Below are 26450 nucleotides of genomic sequence, written 5' to 3'. Positions count from 1 at the left end.
ATAGTTTTAGGATATGGCGCTCTATGTAATTGAACCTGGTCCATGTGAGATTCCCTTTGGCTGAAGCTTTAATAGCAACACATTCCTTTCGGATGGGGTTCCTCCAAACAGATATCACTTGTGGTGGGTGTTTCATCATGGCTACTTTCGCTCTGGAAGGGTTTGATAGGTGTGTGGAGCTCCTCTGGTGTCTCCAGTTATAGAGCACAGTAATCAGATTTAGAGTCTCTACTGTCGCTCTGAGTGATCTTGGCAGTTCTGTATAGCTCCTCTGGTGTCTCCAATTCTAGAGAACAGTAATCAGATTTAGATTCACTGCTGTCGCTCTGAGTGATCTTGGCGGTTTTGTAGAGCTCCTCTGATGTCTCCAGTTCTAGAGAACAGTAATCAAATTTAGAATCACTGCTGTCGCTCTGAGTGATCTTGGCGCTTCTGTAGAGCTCCTATGGTGTCTCCAGTTCTAGAGATCTAGAAGTTTTCTCTCTCTTCATTGGTGTTTATGATGTGACTTTCCTCCTTAGATAAAACATCTGTTTATAGGCAACAAAATAGCACATTAAAATATAATGGCTGCCTGCCATTGTGATGTCACCCTGTAAACTGCCATCGTGATGTCATCAACTATGGTGAATGCCGTCAGAAAGAAAATATACACATTGCTAGAATTGGACTTCTTTGTTCACCCCGTATCCAAGATACAAATTGAATAAAAAGTGATCAAAAAGTCCTGTCTATCCCAAAATGTTAATAATAGAGTTGCGTGAACATACTCTGTCAAGCTTGATGCTCGTTAAAGTATTAGCGTACTCGATGGTGCTCGTTACTTGAACGAGCATCAAATAGCTTTTGGCTCCTCGCCCCAGCTTTTGGCTCCTCCCCGCTGTGACATGCCTGTTTGGTCCCCTCCCTGCGGCAGCACGCGTCATTCGAACATTTTTGGTCTGGCAGGAAGGGGAAGGGAGGGGAGAGAGAAGAAGAAGAAACACGAACCAAGAAAAGATTTTAAAAAAACTCGGGACTCAGCGTCCCACATAATGCTTGAGTCTCCCATTATAGTCAATGAGGTTCGTTACTCGAGTAGAGCTCTCGGATTTTACGAAAAGCTCGACTCAAATAACGCGGACCCGAGCATTTGGGTGCTCACTCATCTCTAGTTAATAATAAAAACTGCAAGCTACCGCACAAAAAAACGGCATCATGCAATATGATTGACAAAAAAATAAAAAAAGCTTTGGGGGCCGGGAGATGGCGTCAGAAAGCAAGTTTTTGTAAACTTATTTCATTTCTTGTACAACATAAAAAAAGAAAAACTACAAAAAGGGGGGGGGTACAATAATGGGTGTCTGCAGGCAGCAGGGAAGCATGGTGGAGAGCGGTACAAGAATGAGTGTCTGCAGGCAGCAGTGAAGCATGGCGGAGAGCGGTAAAATAATGAATGTCTGTAGGCAGCAGTGAAGCATGGTGGAGAGCGGTACAATAATGAGTGTTTGCAGGCAGCAATGAAGCATGGTGGAGAGCAGTACAATAATGTGTGTCTGCAGGCAGCAGTAAAGCATGGTGAAGAGCGGTACAATAATGAGTATCTGCAGGCTGCAGTGAAGCATGGTGAAGAGTGGTACAATAATGAGTTTCTGCAGGCAGCAATGAAGCATGGTGAAGAGCGGTACAATAATGAGTGTCTGCAGGCAGCAGTGAAGCATGGTGGAGAGCGGTACAATAATGAGTCTGCAGGCAGCAGTGATGCATGGTGAAGAGCGGTACAATAATGAGTGTCTGCAGGCAGCAGTGAAGCATGGTGAAGAGCGGTACAATAATGAGTGTCTGCAGGCAGCAGTGAAGCATGGTGGAGAGCGGTACAATAATGAGTGTCTGCAGGCAGCAGTGAAACATGGTGAAGAGCGGTACAATAATGAGTGTCTGCAGGCAGCAGTGAAGCATGGTGGAGAGCGGTACAATAATGGGTGTCTCCACTCTAAAATCTGTTCGTTGTGGCTCCTGTGAATGTTGTTGAGCACAAGCATTAAGAAGCTAGCAACATTTCTTGCCCTCATCCTCCTTGCATTATATGAGGGGATTATGAGTCTTTTTATTACCCTTTGATTATATATATATACACCTGCATTTAGAAGGTGGGTTTATATGCCACTGGTTTTGTGTTTGTCTGTTTAGGCACGCTGGTTTCCAAATATCGTGCCTTTCATTGTGTGTCTGTCATACAGCCCTAGTTTTCAAAGTCTTAATAAAATTTAGTTTTAATTAGTTAAGGCCTTTATACACTACTACTGGACTATTTCTGCCCCCGTGAATGCGTGTATGGAAGTACTTGGATGAGAATGGAGTAATAAACCAGAGCGAGCATGGGTTTATAACAAACAAGTCATGCCAGACGAATCTAATTTCCTTCTATGATAGAATCACCAACTGCCTTGATCAGGGAAGTGCGTTAGATATAGTATGTTTTGACTTTAGTAAAGCATTTGACAAAGTATCTGATACCATCCTTATTGAAAAAAATTGACAAGGGATTGAAAAGGCAACTGTTAGGCCGCCTGCAGACGAGCGGAAATCCCGCGGCGGGATTTCCGCCGCTCAAAGCCTGCATAGGATTGCGTTAACAAACGCAATCCTATGCAGACGGCCGCGGTTTGGCCGCGCGAAATTTCGCGCGGCAAACAAACCGCAACATGTCCTATTTTTGTGCGGGGCTCGCAGAGCCTCGCACAGAAACGTCACTCACGCAGCCGGCGGCTCCGGTCTGCGCATGCGCCGGCTGCCCGGGCGTGGGTGAGTGCGCTCTCATCCCTGCAGGCGCTCGGGTCGGGTCCCGCTGTGAGAATTCTCGCTGCCGGATCCGACCCGCTCGTCTGCAGGCGGCCTTAGGAGGATTCACAACTGGCGGGGTGATCGTACTCAAAGAGTGGTCATAAATGGCTGCACACCCCTGTGGAAAAATGGCTCAAGTGGAGTACCCAGTTTAGTTCAACATTTTTATAAATGATCTGGAGGAGGGAATTGATGGGAAACTGATCAAATTTGCCAATGACACAAAGCTAGGAGAGATAGCTAACACTAGGGAAGAGAGAGAGGATTCAAAAAGACCTAGACAAACTTGAACAGAGGGCTGCGACCAATAGAATGGTATTTAAGGGCTGTTTTAGACATGATTCTCGCCCCAAAAATTGCTCAAAACCGTCTTTTGAAAGAGAATTGTTGTCTAACTGCACTGACATCGTGCAGTTTTTGTTAACCAGTCACCGATCGTTCTCTTTTAGCATGCAGCCCCACTTGTCTTCTGCATACCCCACGCGGAGTGCAAAGTGAACGCTCAACGTTTGAGCGATCACCTTGCCCTGTGAATGCACACAACGATTATCGCTCAAAAGTCGCTCAAAAGACATTTTTTGATCGATAATCATTGTGTCTAAACCAGGCTTAATAGGAAGAAATGCAGAGTTCTACATCTCGGCAAAAGAATTAAAGATGCACATACAGAACGAGAGGAATTGGGCTAAGCAGCACACATGTGAAAATGACTTGGGTATACTAATACATCACAGCCAGAACATGAGTCAATAATGTGATGCAGCAGCAAAAAGCAAAAACAATTCTGGGATGTATTAAGAGAAGCATAGAGTCTAGATCACATGAAGTAACTATCCCCCTCTACAACTCTTTGCTCAGACCTCATCTGGAGTACTGTGTCCAGTTCTGGGCACCCCAATTTAACAAACTGGAGCAAATTCAGAGAAGAGCTACCAGGATAGTAAGCAGTCTGCAAACCATGTTCTATAAGGAACGGTTAAAGGATCTGAGAATGATTAGCTTACAAGAAAGAAGGCTGAGAGGAGACTTAATAGCTGTCTACAAATATCTGAAGGGCTGTCACAGTGCAGAGGGATCAGCCCTCTTCTCATTTGTGCAAGGAAAGACTAGAAGCAATGGGATGAAACTGAAAGGGGGGAGACACAGATTAGATATTAGAAAAAACTTTCTGACAGTGAGGGTGATCAATGAGTGGAACAGGTTACCATGGGAGGTGGTGAGTTCTCCTTCACTAGAAGTCTTGAAACAAAGGCTGGACAGACATCTGTCTGGGATGATTTAGTGAATCCTGCATTGAGCAGGGGGTTGGACCCGATGATCCTGGAGGTTCCTTCCAACTCTACCATTCTAAGCAGCATTAAATTAAAGTATCTATTGGGAAGCATGGTGTTAATTAGAACATGGCAGGGTCCTGTAAGTATGGCCACACATAGTATGACTAACAATTTCAGAACTGAAATGGTAATTGTGACAACTCCATCAGCTCCTTGGTTGCATTTATTGGCCAGTGTCAGTGTACTGTATATCCGTCGCCTCCCTCCCTTATATTTTGACGCTCTCTGGTACCAATTCCAAGCAAACATCTCATATTGTATGGTGGAATAATGAAGACAAATTCTCTATAGATCTTTTGTATATTTATTATTAATGCATAAAAGATTTAATTATCATGCAGTGAATAGAAAGGAACAGATGATGGTGATTCCACTCTTCAGGCTTTTGGCTTACTCTTCTGTTGCTTCTGGAATTCTAGGTCTAGATCACACAGAGGTGACGTTTTCCTGAGTTCCTTTAGGATGTTCTAACTGCAACACTCCAGGTTCAGCCTTTGGGCCTTCTGTTTGTCATGTCCAATGATTGAAGGAGCTGCTTCCAATTCAGCAGCTTCCTTCTGTCAAATCCTATGGTTGAAGGAGCTGCTTCCAATCCCAGCAGCTTCCTTCTGCTGTTGCCACCACATTGTAGATGAGAGGTTTAGATGGTTACATAGCAAGCAAAGTTGAAAGAAGTCCTTCAATTTCAACCTGTAATTAGTTGCTATGTTGACCCAGAGGGAGACAAAAAACCCCTGAGGATTAAATGTTTTTCCCTCATATAAAGGGAAAAAATTCCTCCGTGACCCCAAATATGGCGATCGGAATCAATCCCTGGGTTGTTGGAGCTCGAATCTACATGGATGTTTAGTGGTGGATGTTGAGTTGGGTTGTCAAGACTAGTAAATAGGAAAGTCTAGTTGAGTTGGTTGTTACTGTAAAAAGAAAGATACACGTGTCCAGATCAGCATCTCATAGAATAAACACATCACACATCCTGTAATCTCTACAAGGATAATCATCTCCTCACATATATACTGTTTACGTGGGAGCTCTTCCACTTACCTATCTTTCTTCGTGAATGCCTGCTAAACTGCTTGGATGTTTAAGCTGTGGTCTTCATGATGGCCGGATGATAGTGTCGTGACCATTCTGGACATACAAAGCTGAATCTTTTGAAGATCTTTGGGTCTACAGTAATTCTTCTGTTTGGCCGTTCAGCATAGTCCAGAGTTCGGTTAATATTCAGGTCAACAGAATCTGCTATCATTATTGCTGGTGGTGCCACTCTCCTGGCTTCCACATCTTCCCAATTTGTGCCATCAAAAAATGGATGCTTTCTGATATCTCCTTTGACTCCCAGCCGCTTGAACTGATTTTTGCACAGCAGCCCTTTTAAGATGTTTTGTGTAACTCTATTCAGAGACCTTGGGTAGCGTGGAGTATGATGGATGACAGCATGCTGAATATCGCTGATACGATATCCAGGAAAAGGTCTTGTACTTGTACATAGTTTATAAAGAATGGCGCCAATAGCAAAATAATCAACCCCACGTCCATGTTCCTTGTCCATCACCATTTCTGGGGCCGCATATCCAGGTGTACCTCTACACCTAAATTTGGTCTTCTTATACGCACTCACTACAATAGCAATGCCAAAGTCAGTTATTTTGACATGGCCGTCTGCGGTCAGAAGAATGTTTTCTGGCTTCAGGTCCCGATGTATAATGCCTTTCTTATGCAGGAACTCTGTGCCGCAGATCACTTCTGCTGTGATGAATTTTATAGTGGTGGTATCAAGAGGAAAGTTATTAAATATAAAATGATCGAGGTGCCCTCCATTGGCCAATTCCATCACAAAATAGACACAGCTTAGCGTGTGGAAGGCGGCCAGGCCGTGAATGAGGTAAGGACTCTCATGGGACAGTTTTAGGACATGGCACTCTATGTAATTGGACCTGGTCCATGTTAGATTTCTTTTGGCTGAAGCTTTAATGGCAACACATTCCTTTCGAATAAGATCTCTTGCCAGGAAGACTTTTCCAAAGGCCCCTACTCCCAGCGTCTGATGGAAAGTGAAGGACTCTAGTGATAGGGGTACTGTGCCAGATCTTTCCTCGTCAGACTGGTGGGGTTCCTCCAAACACATATCACGTGTGGTGTGTGTTTCATCATGACTGCTCTCACTCTGGGAGGGTTTGATAGATGTGTGGAGCTCCTCTGATGTCTCCAGTTCTAGAGAATAGTAGTCAGATTAAGAGTCACTACTATCACTCTGAGTGGTCTTGGCGATTCTGTAGATCTCCTCTGATGTCTCCAGCTCTAGAGAAGAGTAATCAGTTTTAGAATCACTACTGTCGCTCTGAATGGTCTTGGCAATTTTGTAGAGCTTCTCTGATGTCTCCAGTTCTAGAGAAGAGTAATCAGTTTTAGAGTCACTACTATCGCTCTGAATAGTCTTGCAGGTTCTGTAGATCTCCTCTGATGTCTCCAGCTCTAGAGAAGAGTAATCAGTTTTAGAGTCACTACTGGCGCTCTCAATGGTCTTGGCGGTTCTGTAGAGCTCCTCTGATATCTCTAGTTCTAGAGAAGAGTAATCAGTTTCAGAATCACTACTGTCGCTCTGAATGGTATTGGCGCTTCTGTAAAGCTCCTCTGATGTCTTCAGTTCTAGAGAGGAGCCAGTTCTGCTTGACTGCTCAGCTCTACTGTCTTCTCTCTCTTCATTGTTGTTTATAATGTCACTTTTCTCCTTAGATAAAGCGGCTGTTTGTAGGAAAACAAAATAACACGTTAAAATATAATGGCTACCTGCCATTGTGATGTCACCTTGTAAACTGCCATTGTGATGTCATCAGCTATGGTGAATGCCGTCAGAAATAAAATTTACACAATGCCAGAATTGGACTTTTTTGGTCACCCCGTATCCAAGACACAAATTGAATAAAAAGCGATCAAAAAGTCCTGTCTACCCCAAAATGTTAATAATAAAAACTGCAGGAGCTCTGAGTCAAAATGTTAAATATTTGGCTGTAGCAGAAGGTAGTTTGCCGAAGGGCTGGAGAGCAGTATGTGTCTGCAAGCAGCAATGAAGCATGCTGGAGAGCAGTAAATAATTAGTGTCTGCAGGCAGCAGTGAAGCATGGTGGAGAGCGGTACAATGATGAGTGTCTGCAGGCAGCAGTGAAGCATGGTAGAGAGCGGTACAAAAATGAGTGTCTGCAGGCAGCAGTGAAGCATGGTGGAAAGTGGTACAATGATGAGTGTCTGCAGAGAGCAGTGAGGCATGTTGGAGAGCGGTACAAAAAAGTGTATCTGCAGGCAGCAGTAAAAAATGACGAAGATTGACACAATAAATTAGTGTCTGCAGGTAACAGTGAAGCATGTTGGAGAGTGGTACAATAATGAGTGTTTGCAAGCAGCAGCAAAGCATGGTGGAGAGCCGTACAATAACGTGTCTGCAGGCAGAAGTGAAGCATGGTGGAGAGTGGTACAATAATGAGTGTCTGCAGACAGCAGTGAAGCATGGTGGAGAGTGGTACAATAATGAATGTCTGCAGGCAGCAGTGAGGCACAGTGAAGAGCAGTAAAATAATGGGTATCTGCAGGCAGCAGTAACGCATGGTGGAGAGCGATACAATAATGGGTATCTGCAGGCAGCAGTAAAGCATGGGGGAGAGCGGTACAATAATGGGTATCTGCAGGCAGGAGTAAGCATGGTGGAGAGCAGTACAATGAGTGTCTGCAGGTAGCAGTAAAGCATGGTTAAGAGTGGTACAATAATAAGGGTCTGCAGACAGCAGTAAGGCATGGCAGAGAGTGGTACAATAATGAGGGTCTGCAGGCAGCAGTAAAGCATGGTGAAGAGCCGTACAATAATGAATGTCTGCAGGCAGCAGTGAGGCATAGTGAAGAGCAGTAAAATAATGGGTATCTGCTGGTAGCAGTAATGCATGGTGGAGAGTGATACATTAAATGATTGTCTGCAGGCAGCAGTTTTAAAGCATGGTGGAGAGTGGTACAATAATGAGTGTCTGCAGGCAGCAGTGAGGCATCGTGCAGAGCAGTAAAATAATGGGTATCTGCAGGCAGCAGTGAAGCATGGTGGAGAGTAATAGAATACATGAGTGTCTGCAGGCAGCAGTAAAGCATGGTGAGAGCGGTACAATAATGGGTGTCTGCGGGCAGAAGTTAAACATGGTGGAGAGCAGTACAATAATTGGTATTTGCAGGCAGCAGTGAAGCATGATGGAATTATTGGCGTACAGTTGGAGGCTGACAGCGGTATTGTAACGCAAACTGCAGGCAGAAAAAAATTATACGGAAGGCTGCAAACATGCCTAGCTGTGCAATAGTGATGCACTACAACTCCCCCCTGATAACCTGTAAAATGCAGACTGTCAGAGGTAGCCCTAAGAAGGAGCTTTTTAAAAAAATGTTTTGAAAAAGAATACAGGCTATATTGCGTGTATATGACTTTCCCTTTATCAGTGGCCGTACGCTAGACAGACATCTGTCTGGGATGATTTAGTGAATCCTGTATTGAGCAGGGGGTCGGACCCGATGACCCTGGAGGTTCCTTCCAACTCTACCATTCTAAGCAGCATTAAATTAAAGTATCTATTGGGAAGCATGGTGTTAATTAGAACATGGCGGGGACCTGTAAGGATGGCCACACATAGTATGACTAACTGTTGCAGCCGTTCTGAGGTTCCCACCTTGCTTTCAGGCCCGACCAGGGCTTAGCAACATTCCTACCTCTCCTGGAGCTGAGAGGTGTGGTGGTTGTAAGATTAATGTCAGTCAGCACCTGGTGCTAAGTAGCTCTGCTCCTATTTACGCAGTGTTAACTGTGACTCCTGTGCTGGTCAATTCACTTCAGTCCTATGTTGGACAGCGTCGGAGCAACACAGAGTGGTGGAAGCTCTTCATTTGAAGCTAAGTTCCTTACTGTTTGGTTTTGTTTTGTTTCTCCTTTTGTTTTTTTTTGCTAGGGCCCCCAGTGAGGGACTGGTCAGTGGCCCAGGTTCGAGTGCAGGCTCGCACTTATCAGCGCGGTCGGTCTGCCGAGTAGGCAGGGCCCCCTCCCGGGTTAGGGGACGATAGGGAGAGCATTCCCCTTTAGTTTTAGTTTCCTTTTGCACAATTGTGCCTTTGATTTATGTTATTGAGGTTGCACGTCCAGAGGACGCAACAGATTAACCAGCCCTTACCTACTCAGGGAGATTCTGTGCTGTTACTATGTATCCCCTTGAGGTTTTGTCGCACCAGCTTGGCACGCTGGCTGCTGAGCTCGCTGAGATAAAACAGCGACAAACTGCGCTGCAGGTTCCCAGCAAGGAACCAAAAATTGAGCTACCTGACCATTTTTCTGGTGATAGGCAGAAATTTGGATCCTTTCGGGATGCCTGTAAGCTCTACTTTAGACTGCGTCTGGTGTCTTCAGGGGACGACTCCCAGAAGGTGGGCATTGTCATGTCCAGACTCCAGGGGGCGCCACAGGCATGGGCTTTTTTATTACCCCCAATGTCTGAGGCCTTGGACTCGGTGGATGACTTTTTTGCTGCATTGGGTCTTATCTATGATGACCCAGACAAGATATCAGTGGCTGAAGGGAATATCAGACATTTATGACAGGGAGACTCCTCTGTCGAAGATTATTGTGCTGGGTTTCGACATTGGGCAGCAGAAACCCAGTGGAATGACCCTGCTTTGAAGAGCCAGTTCCATTGGGGTCTATCCAATAAAATCAAGAATGTACTGGTAGGTTATCCAGTACCCCGCAGTCTTGATGAGGCCATGTCTCTGGCTATCAAAGCTGGGAGACGGATCAGGGAGAGACATCAGGAACTCTCCATAGATTCTGGCTTCTTATCAGTGGATGTGGAGGAGCCCATGCACTTGGGGTTTCTGGCTGCTAGGGCTAGAAATGGGAACAAGCTACAGTGTAAAGGTTGATGCTTTTCCTGTAACCGCATTGGTCGCATGGCTCAGTGTTGTCCCCGTTATAGTTGCCAGCCAGGACTTGATGACCGGGAGATTACTGAGGGGGCCCCTCTAGGCCATCAAATTGCCTGGATATCACCCTCCAGACTGATGCTTCCTGCTGGGATCCTGTCTGATAGTGTGGGCAGCCCCATAAGAGTCCTTCTGGATTGTGGAGCTAGTATTAATTTAATACATTGGGAGACGGTTAGACGTTTAGGCTTGGAGATAAAGGCTCTGGAGTTTCCCATCCCCGTATCCGCCATTGATGCTGCTCCACTATCGCAGAGAAGTCTGAGGTTTTGTGTGCCTAACGTCCGTTTAAAAATTAGGCTGTTCCACAGGGAGATTATAACATTATATGTCATAGAATCCCTCCCTTCGCAAGTAGTCTTGGGGCTGCCTTGGCTACGTCTACACAACCCGGTAGTAGACTGGGAGAAGGGGGACATTGTTGAATGGAGCCCTGGTTGTCTGTCCGGTTACGTTTCTGTTGCTATAGCTTCTACTCAGACAAAAGAGCTGCCGGAAGTCATCCCCGACCTCTCTGAGGTGCTTCCCCCAGTGGGGGCAGACAAATTACCACCGCACAGACAGGGGGATTGTGCTATTAAACTTCTCCCTGACTACGAGTTCCCCAGGAGCCGCATACCCCCTCCTGAGAGACTGACGCTCAAAGCTTATACCCAAGAGGGTTTTGAGATGGATCCTGAGAGGGTTCAGAAATTGAAGAAGTGTGTTGCTACGGCTCCGGCACCGGGGCAGCCGGATTCTTCTGGGCCTATTATGGCCGAGGTCCAGAGAGAGTTACGGCGAGCAGTTCAGCGGAGAAAGCAAGTTGCTGACAGTCACCCCCCAGAGGGGGCGGAATTCCGTGTTGGAGACTTGGTTTGGTTGTCTACCAGAAATATAAAACTCAAACAACCATCCGCTAAACTGGGCCCGCGATTTATCGGTCCGTTTAAAATAATTGAGAAGATTAACGCGGTGGCCTTCCGGTTAGAAATTCCCAGGGCGATGAAAATTAACAATGTTTGCCACAAATCTCTGCTCAAAAGATTCATCGATCCTGGGAATGACTCCCCACCCCCGGCTCCTGTGCTAACAGATGGGGAGGAGCAGTTGGTAATAAGTCACATTTTGAACTCCCGTCGAGTCAAAAAATTTTACAGATCAAACCCTGGTCGTCCTGATCTTAAGGGTCCTGGGGCCCCTCCTAGAAGGGGAGGTACTGTTGCAGCCGTTCTGAGGTTCCCACCTTGCTTTCAGGCCAGACCAGGGCTTAGCAGCATTCCTACCTCTCCAGGAGCTGAGAGGTGTGGTGGTTGCAAGATTAATGTCAGTCAGCACCTGGTGCTAAGTAGCTCTGCTCCTATTTAAGCAGTGTTAACTGTGACTCCTGTGCTGGTCAATTCACTTCAGTCCTATGTTGGACAGCATCGGAGCAACACAGAGTGGTGGAAGCTCTTCATTTAAAGCTAAGTTCTTTACTGTTTGGTTTTGTTTCTCCTTTTGTTTTGTGCTAGGGCCCCCAGTGAGGGACTGGTCAGTGGTCCAGGTTCGAGTGCAGGCTCGCACTTATCAGTGCGGTCGGTCTGCCGAATAGGCAGGGCCCCCTCCCGGGTTAGGGGACGATAGGGAGAGCATTCCCTTTTAGTTTTTGTTTCCTTTTGCACAGTTGTGCCTTTGATTTATGTTATTGAGGTTGCACGTCCAGAGGACGCAACACTAACAATTTCAGAACTGAAATGGTAATTGTGACAACTCCATCAGCTCCTTGGTTGCATTTATTGGCAAGTGTCAGTGTATACCCGTTGCCTCCCTCCCTTATATTTTGATGCTCTCTGGTACCAATTCCAAGCAAACATCTCATATTTTTTGCTGAAATTATGAAGACAAATTCTCTATAGATCTTTAAATATTTATTAATGCATGAAAGATGTAATTATCATGCAGTGAATAGAAAGTAGCAGATGATGGTGATTCTGCTCTTCAGGCCTTGGCTTACTCTTCTGTTGCTTCTGGAAATCTAGGTCTAGATCACACAGAGGTGATATTTTCCTGAGTTCCTTTAGGATGTTCTAACTGTAACACACCAGGTTCAGCCTTAGGGCGTACTGTTTGTTATGTCCGATGGGTGAAGGAGCTGCTTCCAATTCAGCAGCTTCCTTCTGTCAAATCCTGTGGTTGAAGGAGCTGCTTCCAATCCCAGCAGCTTCCTTCTGTTGTTGCCACCACATTGTAGATGAGAGGTTTAGATGGTTATCTAGCAAGCAAAGTTGAAAGTCCTTCAATTTCAACCTGTAATTAGTTGCTATGTTGACCCAGATGGAGGCAAAAAACCCCTGAGGATTAAATGTTGGTTTATCCTCATATAAAGGGGAAAAAATTCCTCCCTGACCCCAAATATGGCGATCGGAATCAATCCCTGGGTTGTTGGAGCTCGAATCTACATGGATGTTAAGTGGTGGATGTTTGGTGGGGTTGTCAAGCCCAGTAAATAGGAAAGTCTAGTTGAATTTGGTTGTTACTGTAAAAAGAAAGATACACGTGTCCAGATCAGCATCTCATAGAATAAACACATCACACATCCTGTAATCTCTACAAAGATAGTCATCTCCTCACATATATACTGCATAAGTAGGAGCTCTTCCACTTACCTATCTTTCTTCTTGAATGCCTGCTAAACTGCTTGGATGTTTAAGCTGTGGTCTTCATGATGACTGGATGATAGTGGCGTGACCATTCTGGACATACAAAGCTGAATCTTTTGAAGATCTTTGGGTCTACAGTAATTCTTCTGTTTGGCCGTTCAGCATAGTCCAGTGTTCGGTTAATATTCAGGTCAACAGAATCTGCTATCATTATTGCTGGTGGTGCCACTCTCCTGGCTTCCACATCTTCCCAATTTGTGCCATCAAAAAATGGATGCTTTCTGACATCTACTTTCACTCCTAGCCGCTTGAACTGCTTTTTGCACAGCAGTCCTTTTAAGATGTTCCGTGTGACTCGATTCAGAGACCTTGGGTAGCGTGGAGTATGATGGATGACAGCATGCTGAATATCGCTGATACGATATCCAGGAAAAGGTCTTGTACTTGTACATAGTTTGTACAGAATGACGCCAATAGCGAAATAATCAACCCCACGTCCATGTTCCTTGTCCATCACCATTTCTGGGGCCGCATATCCAGGTGTACCTCTACACCTAAATTTGGTCTTCTTATTTCCACTCACTACTACAGCAATGCCAAAGTCAGTTATTTTGACATGGCCGTCTGCGGTCAGAAGAATGTTTTCTGGCTTCAGGTCCCGATGTATAATGCCTTTCTTATGCAAGAACTCTGTGCCGCAGATCACTTCTGCTGTGATGAATTTTATTGTGGTGGTATCAAGAGCAAAGTTATTAAATATAAAATGATCGAGGTGCCCTCCATTGGCCAATTCCATCACAAAATACACACAGCTTAGCGTGTGGAAGGCGGCCAGGCCGTGAATGAGGTAAAGACTCTCATGGGACAGTTTTAGGACATGGCGCTCTATGTAATTGGACCTGGTCCATGTTAGATTCCGTTTGGTTGAAGCCTTAATGGCAACACATTCCTTTCGGATAAGATCTCTTGCCAGGTAGACTTTTCCAAAGGCACCTGCTCCCAGCGTCTGATGGAAAGTGAAGGACTCTAGTGATAGGGGTACTGTGCCAGATCTTTCCTCGTCAGACTGGTCAGGTTCATCCAAACAGATATCACTTGTGGTGGGTAATAACACAATCCCGTTATTAATTTGGACACTCTGGATCTGGTCAAATGGGGTCTCCGGTGTACCAATCACATGTGTCCTGTGAACTTAGATACCTCTGTTAGAGTGTTGAGTTACCAGACTATAAACATCTTTCTTTATATAGTATTTTAAAGGAGTGAGGTCTATTGTCAATAAGTGTACATTTTAGTCAGTCATGTGTTTTTACATAGATATCAGTTACTCATTAAGGCATTGTCTTTACTGGACACTGTTGCACACTGACCTTTGAACAGTGTAACAGAAGATAGGGAAGAATGTAAGTTATATATACATATGCTAAGTACTATTCTCTATTTCTAATTCCTATGACAATGCAATCTTGCCGTGCAAACAACACATGAGAGTACAAGCATATATCAAAGATGTTCATAGCACAATGCAATCTTGCCGTGCAAACAACACGTGAGTGTAAAAGCGTATTGTTAGGACTCGGGGGTCCGGGAAACTGGAAGTCCCTGAAAATACCCGCAACCCCTGTCCCTACCTACTTGCCCCCCTGAGCTAAGCCCCAGGGCGACAACTGGGCGACGGTCCCTACGCTCACTAAGGAAGGGGGACACTGGGACTAACAAACAGACAGACACTGGAACAAACAAGAGCAAGGAGAGTCAGACAATCCGGGTTAGCAGCGAGAGGGTACACGGTACAAGAGGGTCAGGCAAGGCAACGTCGGGTCAAAAGGCAGAGGGTCAGTAACAGGAGTCAGGAGTCAGAAATACGCAGTACGCTGGTGTAGCAGGAAATCCAAAACTAACACTGGCACTGGTCTGCAGACACCAGCAGGTTTAAATGCTGTCAGAGCTCCCGCCGCAGCAGCTGATTGGGGCGGGGAGCCTGACAGCAGCTGAGTGCACCCAGCAGCTCTGGGGAACCCGCCCCCAGCCCTGCAGGAGGCAGGACAGGAAACACATGTTTGGTTGCCAAGATACCTAGGACGCGACGAGGGCAACACCCACCGCGTCCCTGGCAACCCGGCGGTGAGGCGGAGCCCGGTGGCCAGGGGAGGTGACGAGGACCGGGGCCCCCCTGCGCCGCACAGCAGCCGCACGTGTGACAGGACCGGCTGTTCGGGCACGACGGACCCGCGAACCGCCAGTCCTTACACGTATATCAAAGATGTTCAGATGAAATATATATGTATATGTTTTAGGCCCATAGCCTCCGGAAGCCTATATCAAAGATGTTCATAGAAGACAGGATGAAAAATATATATTGTAGCAACCTGGGGATCATTCGCTCACATCACAAGTACGCACCAATGGGTTAAGCTCCAAATGTCTATTAATTTCTAACTTCTGAGCACTCTCCAGGGCAGCTTCATACAGTTGTCTTCAGGACTCACTCTGCTTTCCCTCAGGACAGTTTCACTCCAACCTTCCTGAGGCACACAAACAGCCTCTCCAGCGTCCAGGTGTCTCTCCAGACCTCTTGCGTCCAGGTCTCCCCCTGGATCTGTCTTGGGCTCTCACAGCCCAGGTCCCTCTCACTGGACCTCTCTGGCTCACAACCCAGGTCTCTCTCACTGGACCTGTCTCTGGCTTGCAGCCCACTTCACCTTTGACTGCAGCAGAAACAAACACCTTTATCCTACTTATTGACCACACCTGTGGGTGTATTCCTCTCATCTCAGGCACCAGATTGCCTGTCTGTTGCCCCCTACAGGCCACTCTCTGCAGTGCATCCCTACAATTTTTAGATCTCTCTATCTCTATCTATCTATCTATATGTGTGTACAAGCGATATATATCAAAGATGTTCATAGGAGACAGGATGAAATATATATGTATATGTTTTAGGCTCATAGCCTCTAGAAGCGTATATCAAAGATGTTCATAGAAGACAGAGTGAAATATATATATATAAATAAATCTCTCTATATACTGTATAACAGTTAAAGAACACCCGCACAGCATATTTAGCCCACCATTTGGATTCTTAAAAAGCTTGAAGATTTATAAGAGGCATGCACTTCTTACCCCTCGGCCAGGAAAGGAGCAACCAAGAAGCACAGAGAGATTGTGGCAAGATAAAATCTTACCTTACTGCACAATTTTTGTCAATCCGTGGTTCCGAGTGGCTCCTTACCCCATATGGGTCGAGGGGGTTCGAGGTGTAGGTGGTCCTCTTCTTCCTTCAAGGCTCACGTTTCTTGGGCGCCCATTAATGTTAGGGAAATTCAATGTTCCGTCAATATGCTGTGAGGCTCCAAATCAGAGGTGGTTATGGCGGCCGCCGTGAGAAAGCAGTGGACACAGAAATCATGACCATGTCTTAAAGCAATCTACCTTTGTTACAAAACATCTTTCTTTATATAGTATTTTAAAGGAGTGTGGTCTATTGTCAATAAGTGTACATTTTAGTCAGTCATGTGTTTTTACATAGATAGCAGTTACTCATTAAGGCATTGTCTTTACTGGACACTATTGCACACTGACCTTTCAACAGTGTAACAGAAGATAGGGAAGAATGTAAGTTATATATACATATGCTAAGTACTATTCTCTATTTCTAATTCCTATAACAATGCAATCTTGCCGTGCAAACAACACATGAGTGTACAAGCCTATATCAAAGATGTTCATAGGAGACAGGATAAAATATATATGAATATGTTTTAGGCCCATAGCCTCCAGAAGGGTATATCAAAGATGTTCATAGGAGACAGGATGAAATATATATATATATATATATGTTTTATGCTCATAGCCTTCACAATCCCCCATTTGAAACAGTCCATCTTGAAAAGAGCCTTTGTAGTGGTTCTATCAAGGGTTCTAAGCCCCCCTCCCCCCAGTCTTTCTTTATTGTCTTCTTTGCCGGATCCCCACTGTTGTTGCTCTTTTACTGTAGGAGCTTCGCATACGGAGTCTTGCACCTTCCTTGTCATGAAAGACTTGTCTGTGGACATTGTCTTAGGGCTACCTTGGTTAAGAGAACACAATCCCGTTATTAATTTGGACACTCTGGATCTGGTCAAATGGGGTCCCCGGTGTACCAATCACATGTGTACTGTGGACTTAGATACCTCTGTTTATTAGGGTGTTGAGTTACCAGACTATATCTCCAAATTTTCTGACATTTTCTCCAAGCAACTATCTGAAGTTTTGCCTTCCCATAGAGATTTTGACTGTAAGATTTATCTGGTTCCAGGTGCCAAATTTCCTAAGGGTCGGATCTATAACGTAACTGTCACTGAGAGGGAGTCCATGAAGGACTATATTCAGGACAGTTTGGTCAAGGGGCACATCCGACCTTCTGAGTCTCCTACTGTTGCCGGCTTTTTATTAGTCAAAAAGAAGGACAGGGGTCTCAGGCCCTGTATTGATTACAAAGATGCCTTTTCTAGGAGTTTTGGTACCCCAGAACCTTCAGAGTCTGAGCCTGAGAGTATTCTCTCCCCTGTGGTGGTTCTCGCTGTTGTCTCCTCCGACCTTTCACCTTTTATACACGCTGCTCGACAGTCAGCCCCTGAAGCCCTTCCGGAAGGCAGACTTTTTGTCCCTTTGTCGTTAAGGTTGAAGGTGTTAAAGGGGTTGTCCCGCGGCAGCAAGTGGGTCTATACACTTCTGTATGGCCATATTAATGCACTTTGTAATGTACATTGTGCATTAATTATGAGCCATACAGAAGTTATAAAAAGTTTTTTACTTACCTGCTCCGTTGCTAGCGTCCTCGTTCCCATGGAGCCGACTAATTTTCGCCCTCCGATGGCCAAATTAGCCGCGCTTGCGCAGTCCGGGTCTTCTGCTCTCTTCAATGCAGCCGCTCGTGCAGAATGCCGGCTCCGTGTAGCTCCGCCCCGTCACGTGCCGATTCCAGCCAATCAGGAGGCTGGAATCGGCAATGGACCGCACAGAAGAGCTGCGGTCCACGGAGGGAGCAGACCCCGGCGGCCATCTTCAGCAGGTAAGTATGAAGACGCCGGACCGCCGGGATTCAGGTAAGCGCTGAGCGGTTTGTTTTTTTAACCCCTGTATCGGGGTTGTCTCGCGCCGAACGGGGGGGGGGTTAAAAAAAAAAAAAAAACCCGTTTTGGCGCGGGACAACCCCTTTAAAGGAGATGCATTTTCAGTCCCAGCTGGTCACCCTGGTATCAGGAGAACTCAGGAGCTTCTATCCAGAGTTTATTGGTGGCCTCATATGGCCAGGGATGTTCGGTTGTTTGTGTCCGCATGCACGGTTTGCGCAAGGGGGAAGAATCCCAGGAGACATCCTGAGGGTCCTCTTCTCCCCTTGCCCATTCCCTCTAGGCCATGGTCCCATCTGTCCATGGACTTTGTAACTGATTTGCCTCCCTCGCTTGGGAACACGGTCATTTGGGTTATAGTTGATCGTTTCAAGATGTCACATTTTGTCCCTCTATGCAAGTTATCAGAAATGTTTATCAAGTAGATTGCTCGGCTACAGGAGATTCCGGAGGATATTGTCTCGGATAGAGGGGTACAGTTTGTTGATCGCTTCTGGCGAGCTTTCTGCAAAAACCTAAATGTTAACCTGTCTTTTTCTTCTGCATTCCGGACAAACGGAAGGCATGAATCAAGAATTAATCCAGTACCTACAACTGTTTGTTTCTGATAAGCAGTTTCAGTGGGCCAACTACTTACCTCTCGTCAAATTTGCCATCAATAGACATGTTAATTCGTCTTCCCAAGTTTCACCGTTTTTCTGTAATTATCGTTTCCATACCTGGTTTATATTCTCTACTCCTTCTGATTCTGACACTCTGTTTGCTGATATATCTACTGATGAACTGTGCACAGTTTGGGCCCAGGTTTGTAAGAACCTTCAGGGTTCTCAGGAGAGACTGCTTAGGGAGTCAAATAAAAGACGCGCTATCTCTGCACCTTTTGTGGTTGAGGATCAGGTTTTACTGTCTTCAAAAAATTTGAGACTTAGGCTGGCTTCACACGAGCGTGACGGGCTCCGCTGCAGAATATTCCGCAGTGAAGCCCGTCACGGCGCCCCCCAGAGACCCCATACTTACCAGCGGAAGATAGCGTGAAGACGCTTCCCCACCCACCGCCGCCGCGTCATGTGACACGCCCACCACGTCACATGACGCGGCCGGCCGTGTCACGTGACGCGCCGGCCGCGTCATATGACGCGCGGCGGTAGGCGGGGAAGCGTTTTTTCACGCTATCTTCCGCTCGTTACAGCGGGAGATGGCGTGAACGGACGGCTTCCATTGACTGCAATGGAAGCCGTCAGCGCGTACACCTGCAGCAAATGGAGCATGCTGCAGGTGAGGACGGGAGATTTCACGGTGCGTAATTCCGCGGTGGAATTACGCATCGTGAGCATTGTGCTATTAGGTTCAATAGAACCTAATAGCAGGGGGCAACGCAGCGGATTTTTGCCGCGAACTTACGCGGCGGAAATCCGTTCGTGGGAAGGAGGCCTTAAGGTTCTGTTCTTAAAACTTGCTCCTTGTTTTATTGATCCATCTTCGATCTCTCAGGTTAGTAAAGTAGTGAGCCGCGGCAGCAATAAAGATGCAGGAGTTTAACAAAGCGTTGTCTTTATTCCTCTGTGCAACGTTTCGATCTGTAGTCAGATCTTTGTCAAGCATGTCAAAGATCTGACTACAGATTGAAACGTTGCACAGACAATGCTTTGTTAAACTCCTGCATCTTTATTGCTGCCGCGGCTCACTGCTTTACTAGACTATATTACTTGGAGTCTACAGATCCAGACTCCAGCTGTGGCTTGCAGCCTGTGTTCTGCAGGTCCCACCTTACTGGTCGTGTGGAGAAGTGCTGTTCCCATACCATTTCTACATTCGATCTCTCAGGTTGTTAGCCCGGTGGCATATAAATTATCCCTTCCTGGGTCTTGGAAGGTTTACAACATCTTCCACAAAAGTTTGCTTAAGAGGTATGTGACTCCAGTTCTGCCCACCCAGAACCCGCCCTCTCCTACGCTAGTACAGGGGGAACTGGAGTACGAGGTTGAAAGACTTATTGATGTTAGAGACATGTTAGAGGCGCGTTACGGTACCTGGTGCACTGGAGAGGGCTTGGCCCAGAGGACCGAACGTGGGTTCCCACCAGAGATGTGCATGCACCACATTTGCTCTGACATTTCCAGAGGGACTTACCCCGCGAGCATGCTCCTGGTTGTGGGGGTCCGGTGTCCCCCCGTAGGAGGGGGGGGGGGTACAATAATGGGTGTCTGCAGGCAGCAGTGAAGCATGGTGGAGAGCTGTACAATAATGAGTGTCTGCAGGCAGCAGTGAAGCATGGTGGAGAGCGGTACAATAATGAGTGTTTGCAGGCAGCAGTGAAGCATGGTGGAGGTCGGTACAATAATGTGTGTCTGCAGGCAGCAGTGAAGCATGGTGAAGAGCGGTACAATAATGAGTATATGCAGGCAGCAGTGAAGCATGGTGAAGAGTGGTACAATAATGAGTGTCTGCAGGCAGCAGTGAAGCATGGTGAAGAGCGGTACAATAATGAGTGTCTGCAGGCAGCAGTGAAGCATGGTGAAGAGCGGTACAATAATGAGTGTCTGCAGGCAGCAGTGAAGCATGGTGAAGAGCGGTACAATAATGAGTGTCTGCAGGCAGCAGTGAAGCATGGTGAAGAGCGGTACAATAATGAGTGTCTGCAGGCAGCAGTGAAGCATGGTGGAGAGCGGTACAATAATGGGTGTCTCCACTCTAAAATCTGTTCGTTGTGGCTCCTGTGAATGTTGTTGAGCACAAGCATTAAGAAGCTAGCAACATTTCTTGCCCTCATCCTCCTTGCATTATATGAGGGGAATATGAGACTTTTTATTACCCTTTGATTATATATATACACCTGCATTTAGAAGGTGGGTTTATATGCCACTGGTTTTGTGTTTGTCTGTTTAGGCACGCTGGTTTCCAAATCTCGTGCCTTTCATTGTGTGTCTGTCATACAGCCCTAGTTTTCAAAGTCTTAATAAAATTTAGTTTTAATTAGTTAAGGCCTTTATACACTACTACTGGACTATTTCTGCCCCCGTGAATGCGTGTATGAAAGTACTTGGATGAGAATGGAGTAATAAACCAGAGCGAGCATGGGTTTATAACAAACAAGTCATGCCAGACTAATCTAATTTCCTTCTATGACAGAATCACCAACTGGCTTGATCAGGGAAGTGCGTTAGATATAGTATGTTTTGACTTTAGTAAAGCATTTGACAAAGTATCTGATACCATCTTTATTGAAAAAATAGACAAGGGATTGAAAAGGCAACTGTTAGGTGGATTCTCAACTGGCTGAGTGATCGTACTCAAAGAGTGGTCATAATCCCAGTGGAAAAATGTCTCAAGTGGAGTACCCAGTTTTGTTCAACATTTTTATAAATGATCTGGAGGAGGGAATTGATAGGAAGCTGATCAAATTTGCCAATGACACAAAGCTAGGAGACACAGCTAAGACTAGAGCAGTGAGAGAGGATTCAAAAAGATCTAGACAAACTTGAACAGAGGGCTGCAAGCAATAGAATGGTATTTAAAGGCTGATTAAAACACGATTCCTTCCCCTAAAAATCGCTCAAAGCCATATTTGAGCAAAAATCGTTGTCTATCTGCACTGACATCGTGCAGTTTTCGTTAACCAGTCGCTGTATACCAGATAACAGCTGGATGCAGAAGACAAGCGCCCCTGCTTGTCTTCTGCATACCCCACTCGGAGCGCAAAGTGATTGCTCAACGTTTGAGCGATCACCTTGCCCTGTAAATGAACACAACCATTATCGCTCAAAAGACATCTTTTGAGCGAAAATCATCGTGTCAAAACCAGGCTTAACAGGACGAAATGCAAAGTTCTACACTTGGCAAGAAAAATTAAAGAAGCATATACAGAACGAGAGGAATTGGGCTAAGCAGCACACATGTGAAAAAGACTTGGGTATACTAATAGATCACAGACTGAACTTGAGTCAATAGTGTGATGCAGCAGCAAAAAGCAAACACAATTCTGGGATATGTTAAGAGAAGCATAGAGTCTAGATCACATGAGGTAACTATCCCCCTTTACTACTCTTTGCTCAGACCTCATCTGGAGTACTGTGCCCAGTTCTGGGCACCCCAATTTAACAAACTGGAGCAAATTCAGAGAAGAGCTATCAGGATAGTAAGCAGTCTGTAAACCATGTCCTATGAGGAACGGTCAAAGGATCTGGGAATGTTTAACTTACAAAAAAAGAAGGCTGAGAGGAGACTTAATGGCTATCTACAAATATCTGATGGGCTGCTATAGTGCAGAGGGATCAGCCCTATTCTCATTTGCACAAGGAAAGACTAGAAGCAATGGGGTGAAACTGAAAGGGAGCAGACACAGATTAGATATTAGAAAAAGTCTTCAAACAAAGGCTGGACAGGCATCTGTCTGGGATGTTTTAGTGAATCCTGCGTTGAGCAAGGGGTTGGACCCGATGACCCCGGAGGTTCCTCCCAACTCTACCATTCTACATTTCTAAGCAGCATTAAATTAAACTATCTATTGGAAGGCATGGTGTTAATTATAACATGGCGGGGACCTGTAAGGATGGCCACACATAGTATGACTAATAATTTCAGAACTGAAATGGTAATTGTGACAACTTCATGACAGAGAATTATGTTGGTTTGCCAGCCCCTTGTTTGCATTTATTGGCAGGTGTCAGTGTATACCCGTCACCTCCCTCCCTTATATTTTGACTCTCTCTGGTACCGATTCCAAGCAAACATCTCATATTGTATGGTGGAATAATGAAGACAAATTCTCTATAGATCTTTTGTATATTTATTATTAATGCATAAAAGATGTAATTATCAAGCAGTGAATAGAAAGGAGTAGATATTGGTGATTCCACTCTTCAGGCCTTGGCTTACTCTTCTGTTGCTTCTGGAAATCTAGGTCTAGATCACACAGAGGTGACGTTTTCCTGAGTTCCTTTAGGATGTTCTAACTGTAACACACCAGGTTCAGCCTTAGGGCGTACTGTTTGTTATGTCCGATGGGTGAAGGAGCTGCTTCCAATATCAGCAGCTTTGCTTTGTCGTTGTTGATACGATATCCAGGAAAAGGTCTCATACCTGTGACTAGTTTATAGAAAATGACGCCAATAGCAAAATAATCTACCCCACGTCGTTGTTCCTTCTCCTTCACCATTGCTGGAGCTGCATATGCAGGTGTACCTCTACACCTGTATTTGGATTTCTTATACCCACCCAGTACTACAGCGATGCCAAAGTCTGTTATTCTTACATGGCCGTCTGCAGTCAGAAAAATATTCTCTGTCTTCAGGTCCCGATGTATAATGCCTTTCTTATGCAAGAACTCTGTGCCGCAGATCACTTCTGCTGTGATGAATTTTATTGTGGTGGTATCAAGAGCAAAGTTATTAAATATAAAATGATCAAGGTTCCCTCCATTGGCCAATTCCATCACAAAATAGACACAGCTTAGCGTGTGGAAGGCAGCCAGGCCGTGAATGAGGTAAGGACTCTAATGGGATAGTTTTAGGATATGGTGCTCTATGTGATTGGACCTGGTCCATGTGAGATTCCCTTTGGCTGAAGCTTTAATGGCAACTCCTTGAAACGGTCTCGTACCTGTGCATAGTTTATACAGAATGACGCTAATAGCAAAATAATCAACTTATTGTCCGTGTTCCTTGCCCCTCAGCATTTCTGGGGCCCCATATCAAGGTATACCTCTACACCTAAATTTGGTCTTCTTATACCCACCCACTCTCCCGGACTCCAGTAGCGGTGCTCAGCCACCTCTTGCTCCAGTAGCGGTGCTCAGCCACCTCTTGCTCCAGTAGCGGTGCTCAGCCACCTCTTGCTCCAGTAGCGGTGCTCAGCCACCTCTTGCTCCAGCATCGGTGCTCGGCCGCCAGGCTCCAGCATCGGTGCTCGGCCGCCAGGCTCCAGCATCGGTGCTCGGCCCCCAGGCTCCAGCATCGGTGCTCGACCCCCAGGCTCCAATCTCAGCAATCGATCGCTGAACTCTGTTATTGGCTACAGCTTCTGTGACATCCTGTAAACCATGATGAGACTGCAGCTATAAACAGAGACTGGTGAGGGGGAAATCGAGTACCGGTGGAGAAAGAGATTTAGTTTTTATAGAAACCAATTTTGGGTCGATATAGTGTATTGAATAACTTTTATTAAATTTCTTTGCTGGAGTTAAAAAAAAACAAAACATTTTTCACCATATTTTATGTCAGTAATTTTTACGGTGTTTACCATATGTTGTAAACACTTGGTTACCTTTAGGCCTCGTGACCACGGGCGTTTTTTCAATGCATATTGTGTGTGGAATGCATGGCTGTGTGATACTCTGTGAATGGATTCAATGTAAGTGAATGGACTTTCATTGATCCAGTCGCATGAGTGTGTAAACACTGCGTGTAGATACATGCGAGAAATAGATCGCAGCATGCTCTATTTCTCATCATACCACACAGTGTGAGCCCTGCAGTTTCACTTTTCCCCGTCACCCCCCTCCCCTTTCAGTTAGACAGTCCAGTGGAAAAAAAGTGAGGGGGAGGAATGTGTGTTGAACTTCTAATGTAATAATTCTCGCAGCAGTACTCTGTTTACGTTATTGGATTTAAAAAACTTATAATGAAGTGAATTACTGACTTTATTATAGCTTTATGCAAATAGGAAGGTTAATTAAAAATCTGGAGAAAGGGGATTGTCAAGTTTTGGTGAGTTTTTTGACTGAGCATAATCCAACATGATATAGTAAACGCATAGTGTTCTGATGTCGACCCGAACTGGAATGCTAATAGTGACAAAGGACTGTTAAAAAAAAAAATGAAAAAGATGGCCTGCAGCAATCCAGTCAAGACAGCCCAACCCTCGTATAACGCACAAAACAACCCACCTGTTTCATATGTATAGAAGCGTGGGCCCCAACACCACCCCCTTGCTGGAGACCAATGCAGAAGGTGCAGGAAGCATGGTCACTGGAGTGGACACTGCCCCCTTACTTCCTCTGCTCATACAGGAAGAGAAGGAGAAAGGGGCCTGGCCCAAAATGGCTGCTACCAGAGATGAGCACATGGCAAAGCCACTCAGGTCTGCCTTCACAACCTCCATCTTGTTCTTCTCCTATTGTTCTGCTGTATGAAGATAATGAATGAGGATGACCAGGTTCCTATCTGCTGGGCCCCCAGGAAGCTATGGTCAGAGTAAATGTATGGGGTCTTTTTGTGAACTTTATGGTTGATACCGAAGCTGAATATTCAGTTATAACCTAAAGAAGTCACTTATCAATTCCTGTATCCACCGGACTGTCCAATATCAAAATTGGAACAGGATATGATGAGAAAACTATAGGCCCAAGTGTCCTTTGAACTAGAAGGACAGATGCAAAGACAACTTGAAAAAAATGTTCCAACTCCCACCCACATCCTCTCACCACTCACAGTGCCTCAGGAGGAGGAATGGAGATTGTTTGCTGTCTTCATGAGCCAGATCACTCAAGTCCCACCCTGGACCTAGTAATGAAGCTGCTAGGAGTGAAGTATGGGCGGAAGATGATCCACCAGGACTAGCTCAGAATTGTATGACAGCTTCTAGCAACTGCTTCTACAGTGATCTCTGATGCTACTGATCTCCAGTTTGCCGTAGCTATTTGCAACTTATGTACCGTCCAGGTTCTTTGTTACCTACTCTCACCCTCGATCTCTGTTCCTGCTTGGTATGACCTGTTCTGATGTTAGGGTTGAGACAGGGTTAGTCAGCGCCCAGGTTCCAGCTCAGGGCCGTTCTTGTCAGGACGATGACCCTGCTCTATGTTAGGCAGGGATTTCATATTCCTCAGCAGTGCAGGGTTAGCTTAGTCCTAGTTTTCACCTCATACCAAGCTACACGCTGAGGAGTGAGTATCTGGTCTCTGGGTCAGTTGTCAGTTTCACCGAGTGGTTTTCCTGGCTAGAGGGATGACACAGTGGTTCCACACCTGAATACATAACAAGAATATACCTCCAGTCTCAGTGCAGCTGAAGCCAGGGGCACAACCAGTGTCCATCAAGCAATACTACCATCTGTGGCCTGCCAGGGCATCACACTGCATCTGGAAACGTTTCTGAAGTATTGTATTCTGAGAGATGCCAATTACCCTGGAACTCCCCTCTCTGGCCTGTAAGAAACCTAGAAGAACAAAGTATCTCCCAGTCCAGGATCTCAAATCAGTGATTCAAGCTGTGGTTACTTTGCATCAAACAGTGTCTAGCCGGCCGTACACACTGGTTGGACTGATACCTGGAGAAGCTACTCACTTTACTGTGCTGAATTTGAAAGATGCTTTATTCACCATCAGGCTGACAAAGGACAGTCAGCTTATCTTTGCCTTCCAATGGGAAGACCCAAGAACTGAAGAAAAGTACCGTTTGCCCCAAGGGCTCAAGAACTCGCCCACACTCTTCGGAGAAGCTCTTGCTATTGACCTAAGAAGAATTCTCAGCCAGACAATGTATTGTTATAGTATGTGGATGACCTCCTCATAACTGAATCTACCTCTTAGCGAAGTCTGCAGAACACTAAGACAGTGCTTCATC

The 26450-nt window shown here is 45.7% G+C and overlaps 2 protein-coding genes across 2 annotated transcripts; both read right to left on the bottom strand.

The window, feature by feature from the left end:
- Positions 1-5241: 5241 nt before the first annotated feature.
- Positions 5242-6285, bottom strand: LOC136587339 (protein kinase C theta type-like). The gene has a single exon (XM_066585907.1). It carries the CDS (start codon positions 6283-6285, stop codon positions 5242-5244), a length of 1044 nt encoding a protein of 347 aa, XP_066442004.1.
- Positions 6286-12821: 6536 nt separating this feature from the next.
- LOC136587338 (protein kinase C theta type-like) lies at positions 12822-18555 on the bottom strand. Its single transcript, XM_066585906.1, has 2 exons — positions 18527-18555; positions 12822-13959 (listed from the first exon to the last, which is right to left on the bottom strand). Exons 1-2 carry the CDS (start codon positions 18553-18555, stop codon positions 12822-12824), a joined length of 1167 nt encoding a protein of 388 aa, XP_066442003.1.
- Positions 18556-26450: the final 7895 nt, after the last annotated feature.

The sequence above is a fragment of the Eleutherodactylus coqui genome, chromosome 13, assembly GCF_035609145.1.
Source record: "Eleutherodactylus coqui strain aEleCoq1 chromosome 13, aEleCoq1.hap1, whole genome shotgun sequence".
NCBI lineage: Eukaryota > Metazoa > Chordata > Amphibia > Anura > Eleutherodactylidae > Eleutherodactylus > Eleutherodactylus coqui.
The sequence above is the reverse complement of the archived record's forward strand: the minus strand, read 5'-3'. Positions and strand labels throughout refer to the sequence as shown.

Coding starts and splice junctions, on each gene's coding strand:
- LOC136587338 (XM_066585906.1), bottom strand. CDS start 18,555: ATGTCTATTGATGGCAAATTTGACGAGAG. Junction 13,960..18,526: donor GATGGCAAATTTGACGAGAG/GTAAGTAGTTGG, acceptor CTAAGTTCACAG/GACACATGTGATTGGTACAC.
- LOC136587339 (XM_066585907.1), bottom strand. CDS start 6,285: ATGTGTTTGGAGGAACCCCACCAGTCTGACGAGGAAAGATCTGGCACA.